The sequence below is a fragment of the Symphalangus syndactylus genome, chromosome 5 (genome assembly GCF_028878055.3).
Source record: "Symphalangus syndactylus isolate Jambi chromosome 5, NHGRI_mSymSyn1-v2.1_pri, whole genome shotgun sequence".
Taxonomy (NCBI): Eukaryota; Metazoa; Chordata; class Mammalia; order Primates; family Hylobatidae; genus Symphalangus; species Symphalangus syndactylus.
In genome coordinates, this window is record NC_072427.2 from 30,474,432 (window position 1) to 30,486,120 (window position 11,689).

Below are 11,689 nucleotides of genomic sequence, written 5' to 3' on the forward strand. Positions count from 1 at the left end.
TGGAGTGCAGTGATGTCATCACGGCTCATAGCGCCTCAACCTCCTGGGCTCAAATGATCCTCCCAAGTACCTGGGACTTACACATGACTTCACACCCAGCTAAAAATATAAAAATAAAAGTTTTTAGTTTTGTAAAGATGGGGTCACTCCTCCTGGGCTCAGGTGGTCTTCCTGCTTCGTCCCCCCAAAGCACTGGAATTATATTTCTGCTTATATTCAGAACCCTTTTCTTACTAATACCTTTTTGTAAACTTGCTAAAGGTAAAATTTGTGAAGTAATGTTAGTTGCCTATTTCTCTGCTAGAGTTTTGTCTTTTCATTCAGAATGCTTAATCACCGGAAAGCTTTTTTAGGCTTTTGTTTCAGTCTCTCTTCTTCTACCCAAAGGTTTTAAATGATACCTGGGTTTCCTTCCCTTCGTGGTCTGAGGACTCTACCTTTGTGAGTTCCAAGAAGACTCAATATGAAGAACATATTTATCGTTGTGAAGATGAACGCTTTGAGGTACAAGCTTGTTTGGCATTTGAAGTTGGGGGAAATGGGAGATGCTCAGTGAGACTATTTTAATACCTGTCTCTGAGGGGTATTAAGATGGAAGAGCCAAAGGCTCACATTCTTCTGTGGTAAGTGCTTGTTGTGGTACTTTCCATGCTTTATGCATTGGTCAAATATATTAGTACATGCTTTATGGCAAATGTGACTTATCTAGGCCACTTTAGCCCTTTTAACTGAAATTGTCCATTGATGACTGAATAATACTTGATTTTGCATGGCATTTTAAGATTATTGTATTTTACATGGTGAAGAAAATCAGTATCCTAAGATTTGTAGTACTTTCTTGAAGCTGTTTTTAAATTATTTAAGATCTATGTGTATTGTTAGCCTTAGCAAGTATCTTGCCATGGTTAGCAAACCAGCTCTGAGAACTGGAATTTTTCTTTCATGTTTCTGGTATTGATTGCTTTGTGGTTTTTTTGTTGTTGTTGTGTGTGGTTTTTTTTTTTTTTTTTTTTTTTTTGAGACGGAGTCTCACTCTGTCCGTCAGGCTGGAGTGCAGTGGCGCGATCTCGGCTCACTGCAAGCTCTGCCTCCTGGGTTCACGCCGTTCTCCTGCCTCAGCCTCCCGCGTAGCTGGGACTACAGGTGCCCGCCAACAGGTCCAGCTAATTTTTTGTATTTTTATTAGAGACGGAGTTTCACTGTGTTAGCCAGGATGGTCTTGATCTGCTGACCTCGTGATCCACCCGTCTCGGCCTCCCAAAGTGCTAGGATTACAGGTGTGAGCCACCGTGCCTGGCCGATTGTTTTGTTTTTTTGAGACAGGGTCTCATTCTGTTGCCCAGGCTGCAGTGCAGTGGCACGATCACAGTTCATTGCAGCCTCAACCTTCCAGGCTCAAGTGTGATCCTCCCACCTCAGACCCCCACCCCTACCCGCCACCAAGTGGCTGGGACTACAGGCACGTGCTACCATGCCAGGGTAAATTTTTTTTTTTTTTAACTTTAAATTCTGGGATACATGTGCAGAACGTGCAGGTTTGTTACATAGATATACATGTGCCATGGTGGTTTGCTGCACCTATCAACTCGTCATCTAGGTTTTAAGCCCCACATGCATTAGGTATTTGTCCTAATGCTCTCCCTCCCCTTGCTTCCCACCCCCTGCGGCTAATTTTTTGTTTTTTATAGAGACAGTGTTTTACTACATTACCGAGGTTACCCAGGCTGGTCTCAAACTCTTGAGTCCAAGCGATCATCCCACCCTGGCCTCCCAAAGTGCTGGGATTACAGACATGAGCCACCATACCTGGCCTGATAGTGGCTCCTTTTGAAAGAAGGTTAAATTAGGGACCCCTCCCCCCCGTTTTTTTTTTTAAAGACAGAGTATTGCTCTGTCAACCAGCCTGGAGTGCAGTGGTGTGGTCTCGGCTCACTGCAACCTCTGCCTCATGAGTTTAAGCCATTATCCTGCCTCAGCCTCCCAAGTATCTGGGACTACAGTGTATGCCACTACACCCGGCTAATTTTTTTTGTATTTTTAGTGGAGATGGGTTTCACCATGTTGGCCAGGCTGGTCTTGAACTCCTGACCTCAAGTGACCCACCCGCCTTGGTCTCCCAAAGTGCTGAGATTACAAGTGTGAGCCACTGCGCCTGTCCCAGGAACTTTATTTTGAAGTAATTAGGAAGGGAAGAGTGGAGTGAATAAATGAGGTGGTAGAAGGCCCCATATCACCTCTCAGGAGAGGGGCTACTGAAAGTGGGCTCAAAATCCCCAGTGTGTTTATATGTCTGGTTAACATTATCATTTTTTAAAAAGGGAAGTCTGGGTTGTCTAAAGAGGTAAAATGACATGTATCTTATTTAGTGTATCTATTACATTAAATTGACTAGCTGTGCTTATTTGTGTGGATAGGTATCTTGCTGGGTTTTTTTGTTTTTGTTTTTTTTTAGTACTCTTTTAGCTCTTTGCCAGTTTTCCCGCCTCACACTTGATTCAGCTGTTTCTGGTGTGGTTTTAATTGAGAGCTACATGCTGCCTGGCCACTGGCAGGTGGTTGGCCATCTTTGCCCCAGCATTTATAAGGAGTTGCACCTATTTGCAGAAAACTAAATCAAGACAGATGTTAACTTCCATAGGGAGTGTTATCAAGCTAAAGAAGGCATTTCTTTGTTACTTAGGTTTAGTAAGGTTAGCTGATGAGTTAGCAGAGCTTGGCATCTGTTTTTGACAGAGTGTTCCTATCCTCTCTCAACTGGTATGCCTCCAAATGAGAGGCAACTTCATTTCCCGTTTGTGACTACAAGGGCAAACATGAAAGAAGTGTGGTGTGCATGTGTTTAAGATTTGGTGGGATGAGCTAGTTTGAAGGAACGTGCTTTACCAATCAAGATAGGTTAGTAATGCCTCAGTACAGACAACTCCCACATCTGAGTGACTTGTAAAACTAATGGGTTTAATTTCTTTTTTTCTTTTTTTTTTTTTTTGAGACGGAGTCTCACTCTTTCGCCCTGGCCGGACTACAGTGGTGCTATCTTGGCTCACTGCAAGCTACGCCACCCGGGTTCACGCCATTCTCCGGCCTCGGCCTCCCGAGTAGCTGGGACTACAGGCGCCTGCCACAGCGCCTGGCTAATTATTTGTATTTTTAGTAGAAACAAAGTTTCACCGTGTTAGCCAGGATGGTCTCGATCTCCTGACCTCGTGATCCGCTCTCGCCTCGGCCTCCCAAAGTGCTGGGATTACAGGCATGAGCCACCGTGCCCGGCCACCAGTGGGTTTAATTTCTGATCATTCTACATGTACATTGATGTTTAGCAGGAGATTTGGCGTTATCAGAATTACTTGAGGATTCAGGCCGAGGGATTGCCACCATTATGAATGTTGCTAGTCACTAGGAGGAAAAGAGAGCTCGGAATGATCTCACACCTTTAAATGCTGCAGCCTAGAAGTAATAAACATTACTTCTACTCAACTCATAACAACTCATTGGTCAAAACTAGTTAACATGGCCCTATCCAATCATAAGGGAGCCAGGAAGTTTAGTCCATTTTTTGTTCGTAATTGGAGAGCAAGAGGCGCCAGAAATACTGACCAAATGACTACCACATTCCCAAAACAAGAAAACTCAGGGAATACTTCTGCAAACATTTGGTTGTAGACCGTTGAGACTGCTCATGTACTTCATTTTCTGTTTCTCATTTAGAGAACCTTATTTTAAGCTAGGGAAAAAGTAGACTCAGAGGTTGCCAGGAGTCCAATAAGAATTTAAATGGTTACCCGCAGATACAACAGTGAACTCCTTAAGGTATGATAGTCACCGCTCTTATTATTACTGGATGTGGAACAAGCCTATTGAATATTTAAGTATTTGAATATATTTAAATATTTCAAGTTAAGCCAAAAAACTCAAGACGGAGTGGTCTTTTGGGATTGTTTTGATTGTTATCGTTTGTTCATAATGGATCTTAGCAATTCCGGAAAGTTCAGGGAAACATTTCAGTAAAGTCATCTCCTGTTAGGTTCCTCTGGTCTAAAATCAGTAGTCCTAAGCAAAGCACACGGTGGTGGTGGCGGCGGCGGCGGCGGCGGTGGTGGTAGTAACTACCATTTATCCAGCTTCATCCTGTGGTTCTTATGTGCCAGGTATTGTGCTAAATACTTTATGTGGATTGTATCATTTAATCCAGAAACAGGCTTGTGAGAGTAATAGGTGCTGTGATCCCTATTTTGCTGATAAAGAAACAGTCTTATGTAGCTAGTAGGGCAGAACCAGGATTCAAATCCAAGGAGTTTGACTCCCTACCTTATTCTTCTAACCACTACTCTGTTCTATTCTGATTTGAGTCCTGAGCATACCCTTCTTTGTCTTCCTCTTCAGCTTGATGTAGTTTTAGAGACCAATCTGGCAACAATCCGGGTTCTGGAAGCAATACAGAAGAAGCTTTCCCGCTTGTCTGCTGAGGAACAAGCCAAATTTCGCTTGGACAACACCCTTGGGGGCACATCAGAAGTCATCCATAGAAAAGCACTCCAGAGGATATATGCTGATAAAGCAGCTGACATCATTGATGGTCTGAGAAAGAATCCCTCCATTGCTGTTCCAATTGTCCTTAAAAGGTACCTGAGCAAATGTGCCCTTAGTGCTTTAGTGTACTTCACTACCGGTTCAGTGTCCCATTAAATAAGGCTCTCATTTTCAACCTGGTTGTCCCATGAGACCTCTCTTTCTCCCCAACCCTGGTTGTTGGAATTCAGGTGCAGAATGGAACTTCTTTTGGGGGTCCTGTGTAACCAACATTAGAGAACAAATCTTGTAAGTTCATGGTGGAAGCTTCTGTGTGTATGTTTGGGGGAGTATTTTTAAATACAGAAAAGAAAAGAAGATAATTACCACCCATGTTCCTACCACACTCAGGACTGTTGTTAACATCTTTGTGGTTTGTTTGTTTTTGTTTTGTTTTGTTTTGAGACAAGATCTCACTCTTTCACCCAGGCTGGAGTGCAGTAGTGTGAATACAGCTCACTGCAGCCTCAACTTCCCAGGCTCAGGTGATCCTCCCACCTCAGCCTCCCGGATAGCTGGGACTACAGGAATGCGCCACCACACCCAGCTAATTTTTATTTTATTTTTTTTAATAGAGATGAGGTCTTGCTATGTTTCCCAGGCTGGCCTCTAACTCCTGGACTCAAGCAATCCTCCTGCCTTGGCCTCCCCAAAGTGCTGGCATTACAGGCACAAGCCACACCACGCCCAGCCCCATGTCATTATTGACCACACTGTGAATCCTTTGTTAGGAGCTTGGTTCTCTCTCAGTATCATCTGATAAAAATTAATTCTTATTTGCTGCACAGTTCACAAATGCCCAGATTTTATTTGTCCTCCCTCATCTTCCCCTCAAGAGCTGGCACAGATTGATGGTTTCTTCTTCTTGCCTGTAGCATTTAACTTCTGGCTTTTGAGATACAGGTTATTCTTCAGTTTTAGTGCTTTTTTTTTTTTTGTCTTAGTCTGTTCTCTTCTGGGTTATTAGAATCAGTTCTGATCAGAACTTTCCTGACTGTATCCAGAGGAACATAACTGTGCAAGTTCTCGTCTTGGACTTCTATGTTTCTATTAGCATTGTGAACGTTTTGCGAAGTCCTATAGCAAAGAAACAAGAACTCTTTTTTCAAGGAATACTTATATCTGAAAGGTATTCCCTGGAATGCTGTTTTTAAGTAACCATTCTAGGTAAATTATTTGACTTTGAGATAAATCATTTCCCCAAAGTAAGTCTTGGATGAGTAATTCCCTCCTGAAACAGAGTTTAAGATTGGTTTGATAGCATCCCAAGTTGCCAATAATTTTGAGAGACCTAATATAACTTTGCACTTTTCTTGAAATAAAGTAAACCTGGCAAATTTCTTTCTTCTAAACCCTCTGAATTCCCATGTGTTGTTTCCATCCCTTCCCGCTTCACTAGGTTGAAGATGAAAGAGGAAGAATGGCGAGAAGCTCAAAGAGGCTTTAACAAAGTATGGCGAGAACAAAATGAGAAATACTACTTGAAGTCTCTGGACCACCAGGGGATCAACTTTAAACAGAATGACACCAAGGTCCTGAGGTCTAAGAGCTTACTCAATGAGATTGAGAGTATCTATGATGAGGTGAGCTGGGGTTTTCTACATCTGTGAGAGGACTCTAGTCTATGTTTATAGCACAGCTTTGATTTCTGGAAATTAACCTTTGTTAAATGCAGGTGAGACTCTAAGACCTGTTGATTCTTGCTTTATAGCTGTCATAGTCTTTTCTATTCCTCATTCTACCATTTTAAATCTAAACTATACCTTTATACCTAAGCTGTTTGACTAGTTTCCTAGTTTACTGTCCTGGTTTCAACTTAAACCTCCTGCCTCCGTTTTCCACTTCTCCAACTACCTGTTTCCTTCAAACAATACCTTGTATTCATATAGTCCCATCTCTCCTTACTACAGCTTCAAAACTTGTCATTGACCACCAAACTCTTTGTAATCCTTGCTTATTCAGCATGCCTACCAGGACTATAAATAGTACTAGGAGCTAGGATCAGAGATGAATAAGCAATCAATCCTGGTTTCCGGGGGCTCAGTTTTAGGAGATGGATAGAAACATAAATGCAGTGCAATTGGGAATTCCTGGAGTGGGGTGATCCTGAATTTTAAAAATAGTAAAATGAGCTCTTATGTGAACTTAATCAGGCTGGGCACAGTGGCTCACGCCTGTAATCCCAGCACTTTGGGAGTTTGAGGCGGGCAGATCACCTGAGGTTAGGAGTTAGAGACCAGCCCAGCCAACATGATGAAACCCCGTCTCTACTAAAAATACAAAAATTAGCCGGGCATGGTGGTGTGCACCTGTAGTCCCAGCTACTCGGGAGGCTGAGGTGGGAGAATGGCTTGAACCCAGGAGGCGGAGGTTGCATTGAGCTGAGAACATGCCACTGCACTCCAGTCTGGGTGACAGAGCAAGACTCTGTCTCAAAATCAATAAAATAAATAAACTTAATCCTCCATATTTTGCTGATGTTACTTTGTCACCTTCCATACCCCCACCCCAGAAGTAAATCCCAGACCTCATATCATATCCTCTATATAGATACTAATCCAGAATTTTGAAAGATAGTCCCACTGGGCATGGTGGCTCACGCCTGTAATCCCATCACTTTGGGAGGCTGAGGTGGGCAGATCACTTGAGGCCGGGAGTTCAAAACCAGCCTGGCCGACATAGTGAAACCTGATCTCTACTAAAAATAAAAAATTAGCCTGGCATGGTGGCGCACTTCTCAATCCCAGCTACTCAGGAGACTGAAGCATGAGAATGGCTTGAACCTGGGAGATGGAGGTTACAGTGAGCCAAGATTGCTCCACTGTACTGCAGCCTGGCTGACAGAGCAAGACCCTGTCAAAAAAAAAAAAAGAAAGAAAGATGGTTCCAATTCTGTCCCACTCTCCCTGTAAGTCATCGGTGTGTAGAAGGTACCTGTATTTTGAAATCAAACCACGTCTCTGTCATTACCTATTTGTTTCTGGAAGAGGGACAAAAATTATTGTTACGGTCAGGTCCTAAGTTTTGTTTTTGTTTTTTGTTTTGAGACAGAGTCTCACTCTGTTGCCCAGGCTGGAGTGCAGTAGTACGATCTCAGTTCACCGCAACCTTTGCCTCACGGGTTCAAGTGATTCTCTTGCCTTAGCATCCCAAGGGCTGGGATTACAGGCACCTACCACCATGTTCAGCTAATTTTGTTATTTTTAGTAGAGACAGGGTTTCACCGTGTTGGCCAGGCTGATCTCAAACTCCTGACCTCAAGTGATTGCCCTCCTCGGCCTACCAGAGTGCTGGGATTATAGGCGTGAGCCCCCGCTCTCAGTCCCAGGTCCTAAGTTTTTGATTAGAAAAATATAGACACTATGGTTGGTAATGGGATGTATGGCTGGTGTGGTCTCGTAGGCATGTTGTCGCTGTAGACATCTCACAGAATACTTTTGTGTCTCTGTCCCATCAGAGGCAAGAGCAGGCTACGGAAGAGAATGCTGGTGTACCTGTTGGCCCACACCTCTCACTTGCGTATGAAGATAAACAAATACTGGAAGATGCTGCTGCTCTGATTATCCACCATGTGAAGAGGCAGACAGGCATTCAGAAGGAGGACAAATATAAGATAAAACAAATCATGCATCATTTTATTCCAGATTTGCTCTTTGCCCAAAGAGGTGATCTCTCAGATGTGGAGGAAGAGGAAGAAGAAGAGATGGATGTAGATGAAGCCACAGGGGCAGTTAAGAAGCACAATGGTGTTGGGGGCAGTCCCCCTAAGTCCAAGTTACTGTTTAGTAACACAGCAGCTCAGAAATTAAGAGGAATGGATGAAGTATACAACCTCTTCTATGTCAATAACAACTGGTATATTTTTATGCGACTGCACCAGATTCTCTGCCTGAGGCTGCTCCGGATTTGTTCCCAAGCCGAACGGCAAATTGAAGAAGAAAACCGAGAGAGAGAATGGGAACGGGAAGTGCTGGGCATAAAGCGAGACAAGAGTGACAGCCCTGCCATTCAGCTACGTCTCAAAGAACCTAGTGAGTGCCAAGACCTCTGATTTACAGAGGATGTGTGAGGTTGAGGACCTTAGGGCCACCTAGACTTCGGACTGCTTCTTTTATTAATAGAGCACAGGCCTTAGAGTCTGTGTAGTTAAACTCTCTGAACCTGTTTATCTGAAAAATGGAGGCACTAGTTGCCTTGTGGTGTTGCTTTGTGAAAAGTATCCTATGCAGGGCTTAGATCGTGGACACTTGGTCAGTGGTTGGTACTGTGGACGCACCTGGGAAGGGGGTATCACAGTTAATTTCTTAAATGGCAGATTTCTGGGTTACTACCATCTGTTTCAAAGTACAGATAGAGACTAAACTGTCACAGTCAATTTCAATCCATGACAGAACATAAATTCCTAGTGCTTAAAACAGAATTTTCTCATATTTTTGAGCAGGACTTCGGTTTAACCAGTGGGGTTTATGGCTCATTCTTAATATGTAGAAATAGTTTATGGAAAGGAGACTGGAACTTAGGAAGTGATATGAGACATGGAGAACAGGCAGGACAGGGATAAAGATGTAGAACTCAGGAAAAGGAAAGTAAGTGAGGGTTCAGGACGCTGTCATGTGCTTAATGTAATTTTGTGCTGCCTGCTTCCAGTTCACTTCATAAATTAGGTACTTGAGCTGTGAGCCAAAAACTTTTTCATGAAGCATTTCTTCTGGGCTCTTAAGGAAATAGCCAACCTGAGGAGTGTATCTTTTTTTTTTTTTTTTTTTTTTTTTTTTTTTTTTTTAAGTGTTGCTGATGTAGGAAGCCCAGATATGGCCCTAGCCTTCTATCTGTTGAGGAGCTAATGACACTGAAAAATAATTCTGAAAGCTTTTGTCTAGACTAGTCCTAGCTTGAAAGAGATAAATTTTAGATCTCATTGTGGTGATTCCATCTACTTGGGTAGAAATTAGAAATAAAATGTCCTATTCCTGGCTTGGCCACTGATTTAACCTGGTTTGAGGCTTACATAATGTTGTCTTGTCTGATAATGCCAACCCTCACACTTACCATAGCTTGTTTGGACAAGTATGTGGTTTGGACTCAAAACTTTATTCTGGCATAAAAGCAGTTTTCATAGCAGTGGTATATTTTGGAGTCTGTAGCCTATACCTATTCTGTGGACCTAAACAATGTGATACTCTGTGATGAAACTCAAGCCAGTTGCCTCTTTTAAACAGTAATTGTCCTGTTTTGCCTGTTTTTTAATGAATTTGTCAGACTTCAGATAAATGGAGACAACTCGGTTTTGCTCCTAGCCTTTTTTCCCCAGCACATACACAACTAGCAAGTAACCGATTAGTCAGTGACAAATAGTTGGTTTTGTAACTTTTTTCATTTTAGTCAACTTTTTGTTGAAGTGCAATGTATAGGCCGGGTGCAGTGGCTTACACCTGTAATCCCAGCACTTTGGGAGGCCGATGTGGGAGGATCACTTGAGGCCAGGAGTTTGAGACCAGCCTGGTTAATAAGTGAGACCCCATCTCTACAAAAAAATATATATAAGGTATAACATGTGTATATAGAAAAGTATACAAATCAGAATTGTGCAGCTCAGTGAATTTTTACAGACTAGACGTACCTATGTTCAAGAAACGAAACATAACCAGTACTCTGATAACCAGTCCTTTTTCCACTTTCTTGATTTCTAACACTAGAGATTAGATTTGTCTATTTTTGAACTTTATATAAATGGGTCTTTAGTAAGCTAAAGGCAGAACTCTTAAACATTCCTTGTGCCCTCTGCTAGTTGCCAAATGTCTTTAACAACTGATGAGATTTATTCTAGCTAGTGATTGAAATGATTCATGTGCAGCAAGTACAGATGATTTAATGCAATTTGTGAAATACAATGTTGCGAATCCATTTTTAAACAAAAGGACTTTGACAAATGCAGATTACTTCATTATTCATAAAGGATTTAATTTGCACTCCTATTTTTGTGTTCCCAAGAGGTTTCCCAGTGCTGGAGTATGGCTGTGTCTTGCCTTTTCTCATCTGTACTTTATGCTTCATTGAAATAGCTTTATGAGCAAGTGACCCATGTGAGGAATGCTCTTGTGCAGGCTGGGAGAGCAGGTTCCTCTCTCAGCAGGGGAGCCAACAGCTCTTTGAAGGACTGGCTTCCCTAGGATATTTTCTTCTCCTAAAATGGCCCAGCAATACCATAAAGAAGTATCTTTCTAGCATGGTAGTCAGAATATTAGAAGCCACTGTTAAAGATGCAGAGTCACTCTCTGATAGATAGTGCTGGTGATTGTAGTCACCTGTCGGAATTCATCTCTGTTTACATTGGAACGAGTGAGTATATTTTGAATACCTAGCGTTCATACTTTCAAATACCATTTAGGCCAGCTATGGGATTTGCCCTGTACTCTATCCCTAGTCTTTTCTTAGCAAGGTAAGGCCTCACCTATCCCATCTCTCCCACAGTGGATGTTGATGTAGAAGATTATTACCCAGCTTTCCTGGACATGGTGCGGAGCCTGCTGGATGGCAACATAGACTCGTCACAGTATGAAGATTCACTGAGAGAGATGTTCACCATTCATGCCTACATTGCCTTTACCATGGACAAACTGATCCAGAGCATTGTCAGACAGGTGAGGGCATGGAGGAGGCTAGGGTGAGTAAGGGAAGAAATCCTTACCTAGAGATGGGCCAGGCAAAGAAAAGGCAAGGAAAAGGAAAGGCAGCTTTTTCATATAACAGTGTTTATGAATGTAGGGTTCTGAAGAGAGGAGGGGAAGTTAATGTGATGCCTGATTTCTCATGTTAACAAAGTTGCAGTGTATGAGCCTACCTACCCCATATCTTTTCTTGCTGGCCACCTATAGAGTGCACTGGTCCTGACCCCAGCTTCCTGCCCAACTTGTCTGTCTCTTACCTTGTCTGCCATGGGTAATCACACAGTGTGGAACATTGCGTCTTCCATAGGTGTTGGTAAGTGTGTGTGTGTGTGTGTGTGTGTGTGTGTGTGTGTGTTTTTTTTTAAATAGAGACAGGGTGTCACTGTTTTGCCCAGGCTGGTCTTGAACTTCTGGTCTCAAGTGATCCTCCTGTCTTGGCCTCTTAAAGCGCTGGG

At 42.7% G+C, this 11,689-nt stretch overlaps 1 protein-coding gene across 11 annotated transcripts in view; it reads left to right on the forward strand.

Annotated features, from left to right (window-relative positions):
- SIN3A (SIN3 transcription regulator family member A) overlaps positions 1-11,689 on the forward strand; it is an 83,230-nt gene that overhangs the window by 53,112 nt on the left and 18,429 nt on the right. For all 11 annotated transcript variants that reach the window (XM_055277698.2, XM_055277699.2, XM_055277704.2 and 8 more), the window contains 5 exons: positions 388-504; positions 4,381-4,619; positions 5,966-6,149; positions 8,024-8,597; positions 11,038-11,207. In XM_055277698.2, the coding sequence (XP_055133673.1) occupies positions 388-504; positions 4,381-4,619; positions 5,966-6,149; positions 8,024-8,597; positions 11,038-11,207 (1,284 nt within the window). The remainder of the gene's footprint in view (positions 1-387; positions 505-4,380; positions 4,620-5,965; positions 6,150-8,023; positions 8,598-11,037; positions 11,208-11,689) is intronic.